Here is a 24,616-nt window from a genome sequence, read left to right as displayed (position 1 = left end):
GAACAATACCCCTACGTCAGTGCTATATGTTTGTTTTTTCATTTTTAGGGGAATGTTGTATTACTCATATTGAGCTGTATCAGTTTTCAGAGTCACCTGTAAATGATCTCATAAGAAATATTTAAAAATGTTACATGACAAATTCAGGCGATTTGCCCAGTCAGACCTCAACATTTGTCTTTAAGTAAATAAGAGGTCACTGTCAGGATAAGGGTTTTAAAATCAGGTTGTGCTGTATTGTCGCCTGATGATATGTCCCCTCATCCAGTTGAAATAAGTTTCTCATAACTTGTTACTCAGCTTAAATGTCTCCATTCCCCGTTGGTGATTATATCTTAAAATGAATCTTACATTTTTTAATGATCATTTTAAAAAGAATGAGTGGCTATCAGGTGTGAACCAGGCCAATAGAAATGTGTTACGTTTTCCACCTGGAGTGCCCTATCATAATCGTCAGGACCGTGATGTCAGGTCTTAATTGAAATTAATTATTCAATTAAAATGCTTTCAGTTCTTGACTTTTGCAAGATTTCAATATATCGGTAAAATGTTATGATTTGATCTGGTCTTTCCTTTTAATTTGAATTTCATAGTTATCATCCAATTTATTATACACCAAATTTGGAATTACTAATTGCTTATGACATGATATTTTGGGTACAGCCCCTGCAATTTAAAGTGTGAATGAGCAACTGTGAACAAGCACCTCTGTCCTGTCTGAGTCATTCATCTTTAGTCTTGCTGAGAGCTCCAGAGGGTCCTGCAACTGAGGTAGTGCTGATCAGAAGACCTGCATGTCTCTCACTGACAGAAGCGCAAGCTTGCAGGTGCTGGGCAAATTACAGCTGTTTTTACAGCGAAAGTCACCCTGGTTCACTGAAGTCCAGCCACACCATCAGCACCTAACCAATTGTGCATTGCCTCTTTAAATTCTTCATCTCTCTTTGAATATGTAGGAATCTTCATTTCTTCAGCTAATTACACGTCATTCTTGGAACAGTGGGTCTGCTCCCACGTTCTGAAGGTCTTTAGAGGTTGAGCCAATCAATATCAGCAACTTTTAAGGAGCTGAAATGATGGATGGAGAATATTCTATATAATCTTTTGTTGTGTAGAAAATTATAGTTTGTTTTTGGTCAGAATATCTAGCCTGTAATAAAAAAATATTGAGTAGTCCTGGTTTAGTCACACATACATTTTGTTCTGGTCAAGGTTTCACTTTGAGATACAGTTACATACTTGTTCCGATAACAGTAGGGATGGTGTTAAAGGCTCCAGAAGACCTATACATTTGCACACTTTGTTAATAGCTCTTTCTCATATCATTTAAGTCCATTATATTACTTGTCATATTTTAGGTTTCACATTCATAAAGAAGATGAAAAAACTGTAGAAGCTTCTTTTTGTTGTGTTTCTCTGTGTGGATATTAGCTAAAGTTCGAAGGAAGAGATGGCATGCGTGTTTCTAGGCTGTTTAGAACATTGTGGATTTTAAGACAATTAGATTGCAAGTTCTTGAGCCATGATGGACATTCTGGTACTGTACATTATTCATTTTACATATTTTCTCTTTGTTTTTTTCTGTTGCTTTTGTTTTTTTGTTTTAAAAATGAACATTTCCTGCACGAATTACAGTTTGGTGTGCGTGGGTATGTACAGTGCAGCCCAGCAGTGGATAGTATTGTGTAGTTTGACCTACACAATGGAAAACAGTCATTTTATAAACATACATGTAATATATCTTATCCACTCCCACTTTTGGAAAGAGAAAATAGCTAATACAAACTACTGTATGGCGAAACAGATATGGATATTCACAGTAGAAATTGTTCACAGCTATTACTATCAAAATTATTTAACCCCTTCGGGGTGCTTTGGCGTTTTATAAATTTAAATAGAAAATTATTGTCCAGGATGCAAATAATTTGTTTTTGATATTTTATTTTTTTGTTGTTGTCATCATAGCACATTGTGGCTCAGTGTAATATACCATATTAGTTTCCTATGGTGTTGCTGCAAGAATATTGTTCATAGGGAGCTTAAAGTGACAGCTGCACACAGATTCAGGACTTTGGTGATACCTGAAAATTATATCCTTTACCTTAAACCGGGCTTGACTGAATCAATTTTGACATTAATATACAGTATGTCTTATTCATGAGATGCTGAAATTTGCGCGTTATGACAAAATTGAGACTTTACAGAAAAATAATAGGATATGCTTTTTATGTAATTTTCAATTGTCTTCCAATTTCCCCCTAAAAGCTTCATTAAAGCTAAGGTGGTTTATTTCATACAGTCAATCCTTCCTTTAAAACAGTTATTCTCTAATTCATTTACAGTTGTCAGAGCAATGGGTTCTCGATATTTATTTTGCTGTGCAATCTGAACAGCGGCCATTTGAAAGACATTTTACATTCATCCAATTGACCAAACCTTTAAATGCTTTAAAATCAGGGGAAGTGTATGCAGTAGGTCACGCTGTCTATTTTAAGTTCTGATGAGACTAATGAGGATTTGAGGAATGAGGAATGAGGTGACTCGCAGTAATAGACAGACAATATGTATATGGGATCAAATAACATAGAACACTGGAATGAGACTGTACCCACTGATCCGTTAAGCAAATAATGTATATATTAATGTTTTATATATTAAGAAAATGTATGTTTTGAATCCTAGCATACGTTAATGTAAGAACATAAGAAAAGTTGCAAGTGGAAGATAGTAATTTAGTCATCTTATTCATTATTTTGATTCAAGAATCTTGTCCAGCCTTTATTACTTGATTTCTTCCCTAGGAGCCTTCAGGAAAAAGGGTTGTAGATTCACATCCTGGGTGAGATGCTGCTATTATACCCTTGAGCAAGGTACTGTACTTCACTCAGATTGCTCCAGTAAAATGCCAAGCTGCATCTGCAGGGCATGAATGTAAATGAGAGTTTGTTCTCTACGGACTTAACTGGTTAAATGTCCAATGATGGCAATTTGCTTTAACTTTATTTTATTGCAATACATGCTTTTTATGTGTTGTAAAGTGTGTAAGGAAGGTGCTACATACTGTGAAAGTTTCTATTAGAGAGTTCACTTTTTGTTTTAGAGAAGTTATAAGCTTTCACTTGGGCAGCATGCATATGTCTTCAAAACCACCATCGCTCTCTTCCCTCCCCTAAACAAAGATACTGAACAAAACGGGAAACTTTGCTGATTGGCAGTAGGGTAGTGCTTTTTAGTTAGACCTTCGATTTGTGTGTGCATTGAGGGGTTAACATTTCTTCTATTCCTGGAGCTCCCAGATTTTTCCCCCCCTCCCTTACGGTGACACTTCCTTCAATAATAGTTTTGAAACACAGCACTGTTTTCAGCATGTGTGGCTGCAGTCTAGTCTGTACTCCAGCTATTTTCGCATGCATAGCTGACCTGACTGTGTAATGCCTTGGGCGCTTCGGAATCACATGCTCGTTTGTCTGCATCTTCCTCATGGGCGATTGCACTGCCTTTCTCATTATGATCATGGAGCCTCCGCATTCATTGTGCTGCCCCAATCTAAAGAAACAGGCAGTGGAAGCACAAGGGTGTCGATTATTTTAAATGTCCCAAGAGCTTACATTCATTTTCGTAATCATAATAATAGTAATAATAAAAATAAGCCTTTGTTTAACAAGTTTAAGTCAATTGAAAACAAATTGTCATTTTAAATGAACTGGAAAGTTTTACTGGAGGAAATATTGCTGGAGCAATCAGAATGGAGTGCCTCGCTGTACTTTTTACTTTTTGTCAGAATTTGGTGCATGGCGAGGAAGAAGGTTTGTGAACAAAAAGCTTTTTAATAGTTGAGAACATAACGTTTTGACCTGAAGTGAGAACGGGGGATAAAAGAGCACGATACGTTTTTTTAGACATCAGCAAAAAAAATATTTGTTTTTTGCGCTTTCCCATTTTCTTCTCTGGCTTGAGAAATGTTCATTTCCAACTTCATATTACCAACATGCAGTCGGATGTACAGTAGGTGATGTAAGTCTGCTTGCTCTGATCTTATCACCTGGCCAGTACTTTAATCCAGAGGTCTCGGTCTGTGAAGGACTGCTGAGTTGTTGGAGGTTAGCTGAGCAGGAGGTCTACCTAACAGATATCCTTCTGGTTTGAGGAGCACCTGGCTTATCTCATGAGCAGTATTCCTTATTTTAACTGTTGTTTCATGCCACCCAGAAGTCATCGACATTTCAGCATTTTAGCTCCAGGCACCCAGTTACAAACACAGGAAAGACAGCACCTGGCAATTCATTGATATCGATGATCAGTTTTTTTCTTTACTTGACCAAATGATAAACATTGTGATCCAGAGGAGATCTGTTGCACCTACAGTAGCTTCTTAGGAGATTTGTATGATGTTCTCACATGTTGTTTTTGTCCTCTCAGTATATGGTACTTTCCTGCTTCCCTAAGACTTTATCATAAAAATACCTTCATATGTTAAAATAATCCTAAAATGACTGGCATCATGTCATTTTGGTTTTAAAACACTTCTTTCTTATTGTAATAGTGATGGATCCTCCTTGATGTCCGCTGTGTGATTTATATAGGAAAACAGAGCACATGTTTTAAAGTGCTGTTTGTTTATGTGGAAATGGCTTCTGGTGGTATTTATTTGGGCACCTGGTGTTCTTTACCTTCAGAAGTCATATTTCATGTTACTTGGGTGATATTATGTACATTCTGCTTGAACATGTGACAGCTTGGCAAGAAAGCAGGAAAGATAAACGGAAGAGAACAGAATTTTTGTTCATCTGTTTTATTCCCAATGTTACCTTTATTCTTTGTTCTCCAAAATCGATTCTAGTTGTAATCTTAATAATGTAATAATGAATAACATAAGAAAGGAAATGCATCCCACCACTTTGAGTGTATTGTGTGTAGACTAGTACAATTATTTAGCAATATAACTTAGAAATATTTAAGCTTAATTCTCCATCTTTATTCTTCTAAGTAATATTTAATAACTGAGCTAATCAGTCCCATTACTTTGCTTTTTAAGTTAAAGATGTAGTTGTCTTTTTTGATGAGGATAATTAGTATTTGATTTAGATATTCCACTATATATACATTATAATCAAGAACTCTGTCTTTCAGGATCAGTCCAAATTACAAATGAAATACCTTTTGTTATAATCCTTATCCTCTCTTTTAGTCTCTGCTTTTTTTTGCATTTTGGCAGTCTGTTAACCGCCACCTTCTATTTTTGTTCTTTTCAGTAAATTGTAGACTTTGAGCAGTGACACTTTTGTTTCATTACTCCTTTTCTCTTAGCAGGTAACATGTGGCAATCAGGTGTGACCCGAGGCAGTAGTACATTACCTGGATGTGGCTATCAGATGTGACCCGAGACAATATAGCCAAAAGAGCCAATAGAGCCAACAGATAAAAAGGAAGATAGAAATCAAACCAGTTTTGACATTTTAACTCTAATACTTTGCATTCATTTTTGTTTAAATACCTTTTACACTTCATAAATTAGTATTGAGCAGCAGTGTGGCACAGTGGTTAGTGGTTCCAAATCTGGAGTGCTATATGTGTGCTATACTGTATGTATCCCGCGGCTGGCAGAGGAATCCTACTCCGTTGGGCTCCTGAGTGAGGCCCTTAACCCCAACTGCTCCAGGGGCGCTGTACAATGGCTGACCCTGCACTCTGACTCCAAGCTTCTCTCCCTGTCTGAGAGAGCAAGCTGGGGTATGCAACAAGACAAATTCCTAATGCAAGAAATTGTATATAGCTAATAAAGTGATAAAGTGTGGAGTTTGGATGTTCTCCCCATGTTCACATGCATTTCCTCTGGGTGCTCTGATTTTGTCCCACTGTACAAAGGTTAAATGGCTTCTGGAAAAATGGCCTTGCGTGTGTCTTTGTGTCTGTGTCTTCCCTGTAATGGACTGGCTTCCTATCCAGGAGGTATCCTGCCTGAAGTCTGTAGCTTGCTGGGATAGACTCCCCTGCAACCCTGTAGTGGGTAAAGTGGTTAGAAAATGGATGGATCAGTAAGTACAGTCTAAACATTTAAGTAATAAAAAGTTCAAATTGACCCTTTTCTTTAAATAAAAGCAAATTTGTTAAACTGCTGTACCACAAGAGCTAAGTAGGTCTGAGTAAGGAAAAAATAGATGGGCGATTTCTGTTCCTGGGAAGTTCACTTGTCACATGGCTCATGGGGACTCATGGACCTCAAATGAGTGAAAAACCACAAAGATCTAAAACAGAAAAGAATGTCTATATTATCTAACAGATCAGAGGCACAGCCAAACACTCTACATAACAAACCTCACTGCTTTTCTCAATATGCCACTGAACAATGAGAGGTCAGTTTGAAATGGTTCCTTCACCAATATGACTCTGCAGGTGAAAATCTGAAAGTTGTCAGTTTTAATGTCTTGGTATTTGACTATATGCTTTTGAGTTTTTTTCTTAAGCTACAAAATCAGTCTAAAAAAAGTTAGGTTTTAATGAATATTTTAACTTAAAAAAACACATTTACTGTATATTGCTTAACATCTAGGAGAAAGTAAACATGATATCACTCTAGCATCACAATATTCTTTATATAATAGCAAATGTTATAAATCCTGTTGAAGACTTACACGTGGTAACTGAATAAAATAATCAAAACATCAACAGCACAAATTTAATATCTGGTCATTTTATCTAGGGATTATAATATGGTTTGGTGTTTTGTCATCATTGTATTTCATGTTTATTTTTGTAAATAGCTCATCTTATCCTTTGGGAAAAATTCCTTTGTCTGATACATTTGAGTTTTTATCAAAATAGGATTTCATCAATGAAGATATACGTTGATGATACAATTTTATATTTTATATTGTTATATAGTTTGAAGTGACTGTGAGATGTTCCTTTAATTTAAATAAGTTCCATAGCTTTTGTACAGTTTTTTCTGTACAAAGCAGCTTGCAGAAGGCTTTGTGAAGTCAATATGATGTGATCAGAGAAGACTGAGAGCTTGTCAGCTCAGTCACAGTGTTTTCTGAATGAACTTTTAGTTCAAAGAATTTTGGGCGTTTCTTGAAAAGAGTAGGGGTGTAACCCCGGCATCCTGGCCAAATTTCCTATTGGCCCTTACCAATCATGGCCTCCTAATAATCCCCATCTATGAATCGGCTACATTACTGTGCTCTCCTCCCCACTGATAGCTGATGTGTGGTGAGCGTTCTGGTGCACTATGGCTGACGTCGCATCATCCAGGTGGATGCTGCACATTGGTGGTGATGGAGGGGAGTCCCCATTACCTGTAAAGCGCTTTGAGTGGAGTGTCCAGAAAAGCGCTATATAAGTGTAAGCTATTATTATTTATTAATGTATTTTTTTATTATTGTTTGTTTTCGTTTATTGTTTCACTTTTCTTCCAGCATCCACCAGTCATCTCAGTAAATGAGTGCAGGTAAACATTAAACTATTTGATTTATGACATTTGGAATGTTTAATACCCTCCTATGAGTCAAATTCTCCCTTAAAGACATACAGTACAAACCAGGATCATTCATTTCAAGTAGATTGTTTTCTCTCAGGCCTGTTGATAAGTGTATCTTTCATGCGGATGCTATCCTCATTTCCCTTTCAAAGCTTATCATTCCGTTGTGTGAAGACATTAAAAACAGAAAACAAAAAAGCACACACTCTCTTCCACATGCACCCACACATGTTTACAAATTCAAAAAATATTCCCAGCAGTGAAGCAAATAGTTCTTTCAAAAAAGATGCTGCAGAAAGCCAAATCAGTTTTTTTGAGAATGACTATTTTTGTTTCATATCAAACAAACCCGTTCTGAAATATCCCCCACCTGCAAGATCTCAGTGGCTTTGATTGAGTAAAAGGAAAAAAAGAAAACATCTCAAATCCTATCAACTGTCAGTTACACTGGATTAAGAGCATATCATTGTGCACAGTCCTATGTAGAAAAAAAGCTTGTTCACAAAAATGTGCGTACTTTAGAGGTAAAGCTTGAATATGTGGTGTGTTATATAGAATGAACAAACATGGAATGAACAGTGTCAAAAATATTTCCTTTTAGTTCACTACAGATATGTGATATATACTGTACACTGTAATCCCTATCTATTGGCACATCTTGTGTAAATGATAACTAGTTGTGAAGGGGTAAACAAAGAAACAGGGAAAAAGCAGACACCCTCCTGTATGTTTTTAGTGGGGAGGTTACTTGGATCGTGCTTTAATCAACCCAATCAAGATAAGAAAGGTAAAGTCAATGCAGAGCCACAAAGCCTCATCAGGCCAGAGCTCATCCTGGTTTCCCTAGTGTTAGCAAACTAGGGAGCACGTGACTCCAACCTGCATTAAACACTGGTTCACCACAGGGATTCCACCCTTCACACTGCTGCTCAAGGTACATCCGCAGTGTGTGCAGCAGTTCTGTCTGCTGTGAGTCCAACGGTTTAGCCACTACACTGTGGCACCCTTACTTTTACTAAGAGACCAAGTTAAAATAAAAATATAAAACACAATGTAGCATTGGTTTTAGAACACTCACTAGGATGTTTTCTTTTTTTACTTCCTTCTTGAGGTATGGATATGCAGTACTTGGAGGGGGAAAAAAGTAATATTAGAAAGACATTGCTTTTGTCCTGCAGATGACACATTATATAGCACAGCAATCTGTTTTTTGCAAGTTAAATTCTATTATGTGCTGTTACAGAAAACAACTAACCTATATCTGCACACTGGCCTACACATTTTGAGCCCCCTTTTCTGTCATCAGACAGTTCTCTGCCTAGTACAACTGCTTTACTAAATTAAATTTCAGTTACTTCTATATATGTATAGTCCTTGTAATTTTTCCCCTTTGTCACATTTGTTTGTGGCCTCCTCTGTCCTTCCCCCTTGATCAGAGTTCCTTTGGTCTCTGGAGAGACGTGGTGGGGACTGAGGGGAGAGGGGGAGGGGGCTGCTCTCAGATTGAGCTGTCTGTGCTCCCCCAAACAAATCACAGTCTGTGTTGGCTTGGAAACGCATTTCTCTTTCATTCTGTCTGGCCTGTGTTCACCTCAGAATCACTGAGAGTTTACTGCAGAACCAGAAAAGTTTCCATATTTTATTTTTATTACGGCTTATTATGTTTTAAAGAAAGTACTAAATATAACATATCCTTCTTTGTGAAAATTTTGGAAGTGTTTTAGTTTTTTTAAGCATTTTGTTTTTCCAGAAATGCGGGTCAAACTTTCAACTGAAAGCAAAGAAAACTTTTTTTTTCAAAAGGAAAATTCTCCCAGCTCTTTAAGGCTTTCATGTCTTGGCTTGTTTCTCTAAGCAAGAACTTGTTAAAAATGAGTTGTTGCACACAATTATAATATAATTCTAGAGTGTATTGCAAGCATAGGTACGAATGAACATCTGAATGTTTCCATACTTAATCTATGTATATCCATATTAATTCCAGAATGAATGCTCATAGGCTAAAATTATTTTTTATTGGCCATAAAGTCAGTAGGTTTTGAGTACGTACTTTCATTTGTGGTGAAAAACAAAGGTAGATTTTTCTCAGACACAGAAACGGAGAGAAACCAAGAGAGCCACTTGGTAATAAAATTCTATAAATAAACTTGTAGTTTTAGCTTTTTGACTTTTCTAGAATACTCGAGAGCTTGTCGAAATCTTCGGTATTAGTGTCTAGTGTTTTAAAATCATGTTCTGCGCGTAAGAATAGATGCAAAGTACTGAAACCTTTCATAATTCAGAAGGCAAAAGGCGTGTACAGCCACATGCTTTGGATTTTTATTATAAGTTAATACATCATGTGAAGAATGTCTCCTGTTGCATTTTGTGGAGTCTTGAGTTTTAAGCAACGCAGAGTGTGCTTAACTGCACCGTGTTCTGCAACATTAGCATCATACACCTAAGCAGTCATCACTCCCATCTCTCTTTAACTTAATTAAGTCACACACATTTTTTCACACATAGCTTTTCAGCAAACCCAGCATTACGTTTAACAGAGAGTAATCTTTCAAAATATACTTACAGCAGGTAAAATAAAGTCAGATTGGAATTTGAAGTTATTTTAAAACTTAAGTGTGGTCTGTTTGATAAAATGTCCATTAGTGTTATTTCATTAGCTTCTTGTCTGGTTGAAAAACAGCTATTCTCACAATGTCAGCAGTGGTTTACACAAAAGTTGTGAAGCTAGAGTAATGTTATTACCTTGGTTTCTTTCAGTAAAGAATAAGTTGGGTGCAATCCTTGGATATATTAGCTGGCACTTTCTTTTTTTGTATGATAAGGCAGTACTTCCACTTAATTTTATATCTCTGAAACATAAATACTGTATATTTCATCCCAACGTTTAGTACATTAATATTGTCCACTTTTTTGTGTTCTTCATCTCCACTGTACATGAACTGTAATGATCCAATGAAACAGTTCCCTAAATTCTATGCACAAAATGGAAAATTTACATAATTATAGGTATAGGAATTTACACAGCTGCTGTTATGGAATTTATTCATTAATTCTAATATTGGATACATTTTAATTAATTACATAGATGTTTATTTTGGACCTTCCAGTTTAAAAAAATTACTGGTTAGAAAAGCATTAAGTTCACAAAGCATCCCATAGGAAAATACAATAGGTTTTTTAAATGTCCTTTTTGAGACTTGAAATGCTAAGTTTAAAAAAAAAACTTTTTGCACCTTATCACAAAGGGAAAAATTTCATTACTCTGTTTCACTCTTCCTAGTGTGGAGTTGGAATTTTTTTTCTTCAGTTTTGCTTAGAAAAATGATAATACAAATATATGAGGTTATGTACATACACTGAGATATAAGATTTTTTTTAAAGCACAAATAGTTCTGTTTATCAGCTATAAGATCACAGCCACTGACTTTTTGGCTCCTTTTGTGGCAATAACTGTGGCTTTCCTTCTTAGCCAAAACTGGAAATAGAAATTTCCTTTTGTAGGGGTTGTTTGTCTCCGATTCTGCTAGAACTGACCATCCCACAAAATCTGTAAAATCGTTTTATCTTAAAAAGACAAAAAATATCAAGGCAAAAAATCTAAATAAACAATCTAATGTATATGTAAACATAATATAACGGTGCTGAAGGAAAAAAAATCTACGACTTTTGTTATTATTGTTGTTGTTGTAGTTAGTTCTACATTTGTGGCACTGTAACGGTCACGTTGTGTTTGTGTTCAGTGTTCAGTTGTGTTCCGTTAATTCATGGCCTTTCTGTTGGAGTAACGTACATGTGGGTGTGGGTGTGGGTGAGGGTTGCGTTTTGCTGTATATCCTTTCCTCAGCAGTGCTTCAGTAGTGAGTGGTGACATGACTGTTGGTCTTTCCTGCAATCATTTGCAACAGACCCATGTGATTAATAGAAATGTAGGCATTTTAATAATAGCTTTAGTCTCAAAACCTTTCAAACATTCACCACTGCACAGTGGAGCATCTCTTAGTTGTGGAATGTGTTCATCAATAAGTAAGGGATTCGATTGTGATTTTTTTAACCCTTTTTTTAGCAAAGAAATAGGCAGGGCTGACTCATTTTGTGAGCAGTATTTCTGAAATCGTTTTGCCAACCACTTAAGTTACAACATCTATTTCAAAACATGTCAACTTCCGCTGTCCACCCCTTGCTCTTCTTTTCAAAACTTTATCTTTATCGAAGCTGTGTTTCTGAGCGAAGGTAGCAGCGTCAAAAGCGATTTACAAACTATGGTGGTTTGGAGTCATGCTGGGTCTACTATGATTATCTGACTAGTGCCCAGAATCTGGATTGGGCTTGAAAGAGGAGAGGAGAAGAACATTGTAAGGCTAGTGGAATACTTTCTGTGCCTTCCAGTTTCTAGGTGGTGAGTTGTTCTCATTTCTACATCAGTTTGATATTGTGTAAAAGAGCAGCGCTTTGCATTGCTTGTGGTTTTAGATTTTATGTGTGATTGACAACAGCGTGGTGAAGATAACAGCCTTTATACAATCGGGACCTATGGGGTGCTTATAATCTCCAGAATAGACATGATGTACTTTTAGCACAAAACTAAAGCAACATGTATCAGGGAGCATTTTATTGTCGCAATTCCCTTGACAGGACAAAGCCTGCTTGGATTGTGACAAACATCAAGCATCAGCTCTCACCTTTGCTTTTACACTCTCTGATTTATAAAACTACAGTCCTCTGGCTTTAGATGGCTTCCATTAAAAAAGAGAAGTTGATTTTCCCTCCAGAATATGCATCCAAATACAGTACCTACTGTATATTCCATATTTTATGTTTTCACAGTATTATCATTCAATACTTTCTTGTAGTGATTCCTGTAATTCCTGTTTGAGGATTATTGTGTAGCAATAAAAACAGCAACTGGAATTTATATATACCTGTAATTATAAATTGCAATGCCCTACAAAAATGTGTAGCATCCAGTAGATATACTCAAAGAAAAGAAAAAGTCTTCTTTCTTAGTGTGTTTGTGCATGTGCGTTATTCTGTGGGTCACATGAGTCCTTCAGTTTGTCTTTTCCATTTCCTCTTGTTGAAGGGATAGTTTTTGTCTTCTCTGTGCCTGTAAGCCTGGTTATAGCTCAGCCTTCACTTTTTAAAAATGCATGACTAATTCTAGGCCACCAAACGACCATGTTTGGTGAATATTTGTGCATAAAATTCCACAAGTGCAAGAAACTTGGTCACTTTGCTTTTAGAAGGCTCTCATGTAGAGTAAATAGGACCCAGCCTTTTAAAACAGCAAATTCAATCTACCGTATATAGAGAGAGCAGTTTTGTATATTTTAATTAGAAATCTGCAGACTCATGCATATGCAATTGTTGTATCTGCTTTAAGTCATGTGCTCTAGTCTGTCTTAATACAGTAAAACAGTGCAAGTTATCTGTTGTTCTTAATAAAAGAAAGCCTTAAATATTACATTGCCAGTGAAAAATTTTTCTTTGTAAACAAATTTTGTAAAGATATATCTAAACAGCATGTATTTTTAATGTTCCTGAGTATTCAATCTAATGATTGCTTTTTCTGTGTTAGATATATACTGTACGTATCTGAGGTGTGAAAATTCTCTGCCAGATATTTGTATTAAAGCCTGTTTTATCCATTAAAAGGGTTTTTGACACATTAGGCTCATTACAGCTTGTAATTTGTGCGTTTTAACTGAGCAGTTCTGTAAAATGTACTTGTCTGATATTCTGTGTGTATGTTTATCTTAGAAGGAATCCCTCATACAGGATTTAAATGAAAATTATGAGATTATGCCAAATAAACTGGATCTTCATTAGCATTGTGAAAAACGGCGTATGGTGCACTACCTGTATAGATTATAAAGATGTGGAGAATAGAGCAGCACAATGATGAAGATTTTGTATATTACAGTTAGTAGGCGATAAATGTCACTGGCTAAAAAATGATCCTATTAATAAAATACATAGAAAATCAAAGGTTCTAGTCAAGATTCTTTGATTTATATTTTCATTATAATTTCAGGATGAAACATGGTAACTTCTGGACATACTGTACGGTACCTTTGGTCTGATTAACATTCCATGAATTGTCCAAATGTAATTTTTTTAAAGGGTCAAAAGTTTTAAGAAGAGTGCAAATTGTCCTTTGGTATCGGTGTTTAGTTTTAAGTAACTACAATTTCAATAAACTCGAGATGTTTAGTATTGATTAACAGTTGGGTGTGTTTGCTTTAAAGTATTAGAGATATTAAGAAATAGTATATTTTGCCCTATCAAAGACTTACGTGCAAACTGGAAATCAAGTTTTGAGATTTCTCTGGAGTGAAGGCAATCCTTGAATACAATGTTTCGACTTCTTAATTTTCCACACATTTCTATATAAGATGGTGCTTGCTTTTAAACTGTTCCAGATACCTTCATACTGTATGAAGCCATCAGAGCCTGAAACGGACACTGTACTACTAGAATTCCAATACTTCATGTGCCTTGTGCAACAGTGTGTAAATGATGTGTAGGAGCCCGACTTAAGTGAAATAATGTTCAATAAATGAAAAGGCTACAAATGGTTAAAAAGATGTGCATTTTATAAATGCAGTAAATATTTGCATCATTCCAACAGCAAGTTTAAAATCAAGGCCAAAGTGATCATATTTGTGGCTTTACTACAGTACAGTTTTATTTGACAATAGTCTTGCATATATTGTAGGGTGAAAGAGGAAATATTCTAGCATACAGTACCTATCTTTCAAATACCTGATGCTGAGGGTTGTGGATGTGTAGAAATAAGCTGCCCAGCCACGTTGTAGAAGTCAGTTTCCTGGGATCCTTCAAGAAAAGTCCTAAGGAAATCCTGTGATCAGCAATATTCTCAAATGATTATTTTAATAGATGGGTGTCTGTTAAGGAATGCCAATAAATTGATAAGACAGGTTTAAGATTGAAGAGGAACAAGCAGCATCACATTCACCCCAGTTTCTTCTATCCAGTATTTATATGCTGCTTCCAGACTTCTGTTCTACTGTGCAGGTTTTTTTTTTCAGAAGGGCTACAGAATTCCTTGCTAACTCCTGTAATGGTGTTACTTTCCTGATTCTTGGCTCAGCTGTTAGGGGGTGATTTATTTTTTCCTCAATCTGATCACTGTCAATGTAAACTGCCATAATTTATTTCAATTATTGTGTAACCTTTACACGACATGCAGACTTATCAATCAAAGATGCAACCTTTAAATAAGAGGATGTGTTTATATTTTATGTAGATGCTGTGAAATCTGGTTAACAGAATAACCAAATGTATTCATTTTATCAACATGCAGTTGAAACATAAGATGAAGGTCATTATATCTGCTTGTATAAAGAGAAGAATATTAAGATACACAAACTAAGTGTGAGTTAGTCATCCATTTGTTTATAGTATATACATGCCCTATCCACTCTCTTGACAGCGGATTGCAGTGTCTGATTAACACATGCTTTCAGATTCCCTTTTCAGATGGCCACTGACAGACATCTGGGGAGTGATTTGTTTGCATATTTTTAAAAATAAATTGGTTTCAAACTGCAATCAGTGCAAAAATAAAAAATGGGGTATGAAAACAAATGAGGAAACTGAAATGTACAGTAAACCATGATATTTAAATTATGTTTTGGGGATAGAATGAGTTAGCCATAAAGATTCCATTAAGTCAACTGTAATTGCCTAGATATTCATAATATATTCATAACTATAAATGTGGTAATGACTTTTTTGATGCAGTGATGTTGACAAATATTAGCCCATGTTAGAGACCTTTGTACACACGTAGTAGCTCCTGAATTCTCTCATAACAACACATATCAGTTCACTATTGTGTTAGTAGGACAAATTTCATGGCTTCTCGTGTGATGCTGCTTTAAAGAGACCTAGAAGAATCCTTCCTCTCCTGAACCACAAGTGACTAAAGCTAAGCATTTACTTCTGATAACTGAAATGTTATTCTCTTGCTTGATAGAACCTGTGTGTTATTACCTGTTCAGCAGTGAAGTATTTTATTAAATATGCATTGCTGATTTCTTTGGTTTTTGGGTATTGTAGTATATCTCACACAATACTACAGCTTTTTCAAAAGACCATGACTTTTTTATTCAGCAAGAACTAATGATGAAGTTATTAGTGTGTGAATAAAAACCGGATTTTTATTCTCCAAACTGGCAGAAACTGAGACGTGAAAGCGGAACTGCAGCTGCAAGAAGTGGTTTTCTACTTCTGGTAAATGAGTGTGCAAAAAAAATGTAAGAATGAAAATCTTGCTTTCATGTTTGCGAGAGTTCCACTATGTCCTAATTGATTTCCCAAAGAATTAGTTTGTTTTTGTAAAAAAAAAACACTCTGCAAATATGTTACAAATAGTGAATAAGCTGTATTCAAAGATGTAATCGTGTTATTTCTGAAGTGACTAAAAAAAGCTTTGAAATCTTTAGGAATTGGGGAGTTCCTGTGATGCATTAGGGTGGAGACATTTGAAAGAAAGCTGACTTTTCACATTTAATCACACTTCCCTTTCTTTGCCATACTTTTCTGTTGCAACATTTTATCAAGATTTGCAATTTAGGGTTTGTACAGTTCTGCTGAGCCTTTAAAGAATTAACATTTATGAATAACTAACAAATAAAAGGATGCAGTTCATACTTTTAAACTCAACGGAAAAAAAAAACAGTGCGTTGATTTATTTTTTAAACACCAGCTTCAAATAGTAACACCTTCGTTTGAGGTGGAGAGATTGTATTAATGTATCATTTGTTACCGTAATGGCTTGTTTTGGTCAGTAGCGATTCATTTTTCCTGGCGATCTTCTCAAGAGAACAAGTGACGGTGTTCATAAATCAATACTTTGGGACATATCTCTTAGTATTAATAGTGTCTGTATAGGTCCATTTCATTAGTTAATAAAGTGACAGAATGAATGACTGTGCTCCTTATCTTGGGCAAATCTGCTAAGTGAATCTCAAGTAGAGCTCTAAAGAAGGCAAATGAGGCTGTCTGCTTGCTTGGCAAGCTAGGAGTTAACCCTTATTTTCCGATCTTAAAATTGAATTAGATTTTCTGATTGTAGTATCTCCTTAAGGAATGCTTTCTTTAAAGTGAACCCCTAAGATGGATCTTGGTAAATTGCTCCTCATTCCAGTGGCCTAGAAAGTCTACAGTTACTGTGTGATTAACACCAATTGCTTTGATATAATTGCATTCTGCCTACTCATATTTTAAATGACCCCATGTAAAAAAATAGACACTTTAAAGTCTGCCAATTTGCAGATGCCTAAAAATAACACTCACAGAAATGTTATTTAACTTGGAAAGGTCAGGCTGTTTAAAGCCTGAAAACAGGATTTGAAAATTGTACGATTAAAAGCTATCCCTTACCCCCAGCCGCCTTACACTACAAAGCTGAAGGGTCACTGCATCTGTTCAGCTTGAGTGAAAGTACAAATCTGTTTTATGAAGGATCAAAAAGTAACTCCATAGATTTACAGAAGGTATTTTGAAGATGCAGAATATTCACTGTAGGACAGATAATACAGATCATTGTACAGTTACCCTTATACATAGTTGTATTTTCAAGTATTGCTTTACTGTGAGCTACAGTATAATGTATATAATACTACAGTATGCTGACTTCCTTAAGGGGGTAACTAAGTACTTTGGAAACCTGTTTTGCTAAACAATATTTCCTGAGAGTTATTTGTAAGAATCAAAAGTGATTTATCTGGACATAATATAATCCTATATATTAGAATTATTCTTGGACCACTGTTTTTTTTAATTAATAAAAACATTAGCTACTGTACCAAAATTATTTTTTTAATAATACCAATAATAAAAAAGATTTAGAGCTCATGACTTTCTAATAACTCTTCTTTGACAACGTAAAGTCTGTTTTGTTTGCACAGCAAGCCATAAAAGACATGATCATTATTTTTCATGTCTGTGAAGGGTATTTTATGAAACGCTAAGTAGTCTAGCTTTTAAATGAACACACACAGCACAGACATGAACTTTTTTTCTATACAGTAGCTTGTGTCTTGCCCAGGATGTGTGTGAGCTGTTTTATCATTTGTATGATCATTAGCCTTATCCTTATGTGTAAATGCATTAATGTATTTGTAACAAGATTTATAAACAATTATAAATGCGTTTCTCTGATTATTAGTAATAAATTATGATTATAGCGTGTAGTCTGTGATTCATTCTAAAGCCTGATTTAGTGTATTAAAAAGAATGTGTTAATTGAACATGTTATCTTCAAATGACCCCTTTTATGTAAATTTACTTTCACAAAAAAGTAAAAGATGGGTTAGTGCAGTTCCCCAGAACACTGTGATATTGATTTAGTGAAAGATGACAGGACATTTGGCCTTTAAGTAAAGCCCATGATCTGATTAAAAGCCCTCGTTCATACTATGGTACTTGAAATAAAATCGGTGAGTGGTATTTTGGGGGACATAATATCTGTTAATTTTATTCACAGAGAATCCCAGAGAAAACAGGGCAGTTTGGGGAAAAAAGGTGATACTGATATTATTTTATTATATATTGTATAATAGTAAAAAATTAAAGCGGCAATTTAGAATGACTGTGCTTCTCTCGGAAGCCCCCTTTGCAGTTCTGCTGAGAGTAAGCGGGGCCATACTGTACAGCCTCTGACTGGGAGGAAAACCATAATGTATTAGAAGAACCAGACCAGGCCCATAAGTAGTTACAGCACCAAGATGGCAAAAATGATCATCTTGAAGTTTGCATTTACTCTGCTCTGCAAGATGTATATTAATATATTTAAAAAATACACAAGCAAAGATTTGATTGCATTTCATTCTGCTGTAGTACACTCTTGGATTTCATACCCTCGGAAAACAGTGGTACATTGTTTTTAGGATGCTTTAATCAAGACCTTCATTAGAATGTCACAGTGATACATTTTATGTAATGAATGTCCATGCAGTTTTTGTTTGTGAAGTGTATTTGGTGTTCTTCAAATTCTAAAACGTAAGTAAGTAAGTGCTTTGCAGCCAAACAGGGTAACCACACTCCCTCCCTCACTTACCCTTTGACCTCAAATTCTTGTGAACTGAACATGGCAGATCTTGCTCTTCGTATACAGTACAGTGCTCAGCAATCTAGACAATGCTTGGACAGCTAATAGCTAATCCAAAATCCAAAAGAGGTGTACAGTATGTGCTTTACAGTTTTATGAATAACCTTAAAAATCTTAAATTTAAAAAATCCAAAAAGAAAACAGCTGGAAAAAAATGCAGAAATTAACTTTTTGAACAACAAAGCAGTTGAAAAACTTTATCTGACAGGAAGTTATAACGCTGCACCTCATGGTTATCTCATCTCTTTCTGTATCTGCATAAATGTATGCAAATGTATACTGTATGTGATGCTAAGTCTTTAAATTAAAGTTACTATACAGTATACAGTATATAATGAATAATGTTTCATATCTGAGCATTTCTTCACATCCTCAGCACACTTAGAAATTTGTCTTGATGTGTTGACCTTTCATTCTAAATCTACCTTGAGAAAAAAGTACTGTACTTGATCAATGCTTTTGCAGCATTATTCATTTTAGCACACGTCACAAAACCATTTTTTTTAACTGCAAAGGTACCAGGAAAAAGAACAATCACTACTGTTGACATGAAAAAAAATCTGTTGTGTATTGCCTATAAACTCAATAATACGGCCTTCATTTTGCTATTTATATACTGTAGATATGGATTTTTTTTTGCTGGTTGCTACGGATATTAGATTTACAGATAGTCCCCTGAAGCTCTTAATGCACAAGATCAAGCTCACTACAGCCCTACACTGTAAAAAAAATACAGTATGTGTCACCAAAAACCTTCAGTGTTTTTAGATACAGCTTTTCAGCAACTTTTAATGTACATCCCTCCTGATGTTATTCTGTTATTTTTTAGATTATTGATAACTAGAAGGTTTCTGTAAGAGGGAAAAAATAAGAGCTTTTGGAACCATGAAGCCACTCCTTAAAGCCCATTGAGAGGAAGTGGCAGGAGGAAGTGTGGCAGTGCTACACCAATGGGATTCAGATCTTTCTGCGATGGCATTTAACTTCCCCTGTATACTTCCTTAAGTTAGCTTTGATAAGACTTTGAGATATTTTTTGGGCTATCTTTTTCTCCTCTGAGAGTATAAAGCAAACATTAACAAGACGATATTCAGGATATAAAAAGTAAAAAATAACAGGAAGCTGTAGGTGGTACAAACTACCCTTAAGAAAATGGTTTATAGGAAACCGTCATCATTGTCAGCATGATGAGTTACGTGTAGAATATATGTACATTATACATTAAAAAACAGCTCCTCTAACTTTATAAATCACTTCATTAAAACCATACTAAGGTCTTGATCCCACAGTACTTGTGCAAAGTATTGTTCTCTGTGCTTGTGAGCGGCTCCTCTGCAGTTCTGAAATACCTGCTGTTTTCTTGCACTGAGGCCCGAGTCATTGCTAAGAATAAAGAGAAGGCTCCTATTATCATTTTCTGGGAAGTGGCAGCATATAATTCTTCATGGTGAAAACATGAAAGTGTTTCATAATCAAGTCAACGCTATTTTTATAGAGAGTTTGAGAGCATTGATAGTGTTGAGCCGCCCATTCGTGGAAGTTTTCCATGGTGGTTATAGATTTGAAAAATTCACAAAGTTCAGTTACAGATATTATTGAGGTCTGTGGAATGCAGCAACGTTTTATTTCAGGATTAAATGGAAAGAAGGGATTTTTTATTTTACAGTAGCATAAATAATGGAACATTGTTATAATATTGCAGACTCTTGATTATTTGCTATAGAGTATTCTTTACACAGCTTTTGTTTCTGGATTTTTTTCAGAAAGTTCCCATTTGCACTTCTCTGGCGGAGAAGGTGAATGATTTTATGGTCTTTTCTAAAACAAGTAATATCCCTTCAAGAAGGTCCTGATTTCAATTAGCTTGTGAAAAGTTGATCCAGTAGCGGTTCTGAATCTGAAATTGTCAGAAAAAGCTTGTTGTTCACTGTTGTTAGCGCTTATTGCTGACACGACATTATGTATGCCTGCGCATGACTGATTCTTTCATTCTTGTATTACATTGTCTGTCTTGTAATACCATTTAAATAAGCAAAACATGATATCAGCCAACAAATGCTTTTGTTTTAATTTGTGGCATAGTTCTCCTATTGTAATTCATATTGCAGCGTATTAACATAGTGCCCTTCTATTCACGACAGCTGGTCCAAGTGTAATTGGAAACTAGGATGGCTACAGCTTTTCAGCAAATTAAAAATAACCCCTGTGGAACAGTGAAACAGACTGGTACAGTACAGGAGAGCTTTGTATTGCATGAAATAAATTCTTTCCAATGCCTTACTTCAAGCAGATACTTCAAATTTGTTATTACTGCATTCATCCAAAGACCAATTAAGGAGGAATATGTGATCAGAAGGTGTACAGGTTATTCATTTTGTGAAAGTGCTTTGCATCCACTTAAATTATGAGTATTTCAGATTAGATTTGCACGGCATCTCAAAAGTCAAAGTCAAAATTGTAAGTATTTTTTTACATGCATGAAAAAAAAAGATTTAAGAAGGCGACAGTCCTTTAACGGAGTAAGCATCGGTACTTTCTTTCACCTACACGTGTTAAGTAGATCCTTTAAAACGATGATATGATCTTGTGGGTTGAGGGTGCGACCCCTTTGTATTAGCCCTGATAGGGAAAGTTTCAGGCTTGAGTAAGGCAATGCAGACTGCTGTGGTTGCTGCTGTTTGAAAGATGGTTGAAACAGTCTTGTTTATATCTGTACTGAGGGAGTCAATAAGACCCCTCAGTCCTTTTGTAAAGAATCCTTTCTGAATTTCCCTGAACACTTGTGATCCAGTGGGCGCTGGTTTAGCCGCTCTCCCTACCGTATGTCAGATGCAAATGATGTGATTGCTGGGGCCATCCATTCTTTATTCTGATGTGTTCAATTGTAATAGCGTTTGTGGAGTCCAGAGAGGTGGTATATAAAAACACAACAGGATTGTGTTGTGTGTGATGAAAGAGATCCAGCAAACTGCTCATGGCAGAATCACATGATATATCACATTATTTTGTTCCTCCACTGTATGCACTATTTATTGGGAAGGCTTTTTTTCTTAGTACTATGGTACTGTGTGATGTACGGTACACAAGAAGACATGCATCCATATGCTCGCATTGTGATAAATACGGGCACAGCCCTTCCTTGTTAAGAAACAGTGTTTCAAGTCTATGCAAGATAAAACAGCTACCTATACCTGTCTGCTAGATCTGGCCTTTCAATGAACAATACCAGGGAAAGTCCCTCGCACCTGGGACAGTCTTCAGTTAAAAATGAAGAATGGGAAACCAAATTATTTGCTTTGAACAGCTGTTTTAGCATCTACCCTGCTGTGTTTGTACTGTCAGCATGAGTGCTTTTATTTAGTTTATTTAGTTTTAGAAGCAAAAGAGAAAACCTAACGACTCATCTCACCCAATTCCGTCCAATTCATGTAAAAATACTTGAAACTCTCTTTATTTCTCTCTTCTCTTCCTGCATATTTCCTATAGCACTTGATGACAGTTGTGATGGGAGACTGGAGATGAACGCTGAAGTGTAGGGTTTGGGGTCTTGGGAAAGTATTAGTCTCTAGTAATTTAAATCGAATGCCTTTTTCCTTTAAATCATAGTAAGGACTTTGCATACCAGTTTACTTGGTAAAATGCCCTCAGCTGCTAAACAGACCTAGACAACTTTGGGCATTTTACTGAGATGGGAATGAGGGAAATGAAAATATACTAGCATTTGTTTTCTTTCCAGATTTTTTGTAACTCTTCAAATGTCTCTGCTACCTGCTACATAGTGCGCTTTTATATTGAAAACTCAGTGACTTGTAAAAAAGTAGTCTTACTATTTAGAGAGCAAATAAACCTATTATCCTTTGGGTCATTGTGTTTAAATCACCTGAGCTCCTCTTCCTGACCTAATTGAGGTAATTACTATACAGTATGTACTTAATTAGTCCAACTGTTTTTTAGTCTTTAGCTAAAGAGGGTTTTAAGAGGGATCTGGGTTCTTACAGGTCTTCTAGATCAGGAGTGAGTATTGCTACATTAAAAGTTTTAAAGGAGTTGGATTTGTTGTGATGTGTTTTTCTGTTTGTGGTGCAGTATACAGGCCCTGTCCCGGCAGAGAGAGAGCCTCCGATGGCGCGGAATGAGACCTCCCCAAACAGGGCACAACAGGCTGGCCACCAGCGTCCCAACACCTGCTGCTTTTGCTGGTGCTGCTGTTGTAGCTGCTCATGGTACGTCATACAATCTATTTGCTACGAAATGCGGCGCATGTGTAGCAGGTAAATATACCTGTGAAACAGCTTGTTTTCCCTTTCTGTTCCTTTGGAAGTTGAATCATTTTTGCTGTTGTTGGTGTTGTTGGATCATCTGTCCATTGGGGAAATGCTCTCAAAATCATTTTTTGGAAGGGTGGTGACTGGGGAGATGGTTTTTAGTGCCTATGCCCAGTTTAAATGGATAAATATGCAAAAATAACTTATTAATGACTCAAGAAACAAAATGTCTTTGAAAATGTTCACTGAAAGCTACAGTATGTAACAAAATGTTATTCTTCATAGTTTGTTTTATTTTTAAGGCAGAATATTAAATATATAGGCTCTGTATTATTTATTTTATTCTCTTAGAAGGGTCAGTAAAGCAGTGTTTTTTTCAATACTGAAACCTTTACAGTGAGCCTCCATCTCTGTATCATTCCTAACAAGTACTGTAATACCTGAAAAAGGTTCATTTGCAATCATCTATATTTATATTAAAAACAGATACTGTATTTTATTGTGTTTTTCACTGCTGTTTTGCATTTATATATGAACTTGAGTGCAAAATAATTGCTCAATAACAGCAGAGAATATAGCATCCTAATTTCAAGGCCTACAGCTGATGAAAACTAGCTTATAAGAAATATACAGTACTGTTGTTTTGTACAGAGGCTGGGACTCCAGTGCACTTTGTTATATTTTTTGTAACTGTCACTTCATACAGATTTGTTATTTATTTATGTAACTATTAACCCTCATTTCATAACCTGCTGTTTGTGGTGTCCTTCAGAGTGATTTTACATTATCAAAGGTGCTTTTGAGTGATGAATCCTCTTTATTGATGAAATCGCAAGGTAAAGGTGAAAGGTTAAAAGGGAAATGTATACAGTATATGTTTTCACTGGAAATCATTCTTGAATCATGGCCAGCTCAACCAAATCAATTGCATTGGATTTTAACTCTGATATTAACTATCAGCAGAAAAAAGTGACATACAGTAATGCCACTGTACATCTTTATCCTAGGGCCTGTTATGTAAAGAATGCAACTGTAATAAATGTATTATTTCGTTGCTTGCTGTTTTGCTTTTAGGTTATAGGCTTTCTTGCCAGTATAGGCGGCCGTGTTCATGGTCTGGGCTCCAGTTCCAATTTACACTCAGCTTGGATCTGATGTGAAAAGGGGTCAATGCTCAAACACACACATTAAGTCTAACTGTAATACAGTATGGGATAACTCCTTCATAAGGAAATCCATGTGTTATAGGATTTTTCTGAATGAAACTGTTGTCCCTGGAATCGTCAAATGTGTGTCCCACGTGATTTAAACCATTTGTCAGCTTTTTTCTTTCATTAAAACTCTTCAGTAACCTTATAGTACACAATGGCTTGAACTTTATTTGGTGGTAGTTTGGAGGTATCAGAATCTGACAACAGGGCAGATTAAAGAAGCAACAAAAAGATGCTTTACAAGACTAGAAGCTGACTGACTGTATTTGTTGCATTAAGTCACGTGATTCGTAATGCAGTGATTGCAGTATTGGTTCAAAGATTAAGTGTGGTGTTACCTTCCAGCAACATTACTGTTGTTTTAAACCAGGTTGGATTAAGATGAACAGACACATGCTATGGTGTATCTTGTTTATATATACAATATCAGTATACAACACTATGTTACGAGTTTTTCCTGTTTCAGAATTTGACAACCTTAGTAATTTTAATAATTGTATATTCTGGCTACAGATATAGTTCA

The 24,616-nt window shown here is 35.8% G+C and overlaps 1 protein-coding gene across 7 annotated transcripts in view; it reads left to right on the top strand.

The window, feature by feature from the left end:
- The window catches only part of rgs19 (regulator of G protein signaling 19), a 45,662-nt gene that overhangs the window by 4,591 nt on the left and 16,455 nt on the right, over positions 1-24,616 (top strand). For 5 of the 7 annotated variants that reach the window (XM_015365139.2, XM_006639616.3, XM_069179306.1 and 2 more), the window contains exon 2: positions 22,704-22,840. In XM_015365139.2, coding sequence (XP_015220625.1) covers positions 22,704-22,840 — 137 coding nt within the window. Of the gene's footprint in view, positions 1-2,801; positions 2,871-11,649; positions 11,877-22,703; positions 22,841-24,616 lie in introns of those variants that run through there. The other 2 variants (XM_015365141.2, XM_015365140.2) reach the window with 2 other exon arrangements.

This window comes from Lepisosteus oculatus, chromosome 16, assembly GCF_040954835.1.
Source record: "Lepisosteus oculatus isolate fLepOcu1 chromosome 16, fLepOcu1.hap2, whole genome shotgun sequence".
In the NCBI taxonomy this organism is placed as follows: domain Eukaryota; kingdom Metazoa; phylum Chordata; class Actinopteri; order Semionotiformes; family Lepisosteidae; genus Lepisosteus; species Lepisosteus oculatus.
This window is presented reverse-complemented; position numbering and strand designations above follow the sequence as displayed.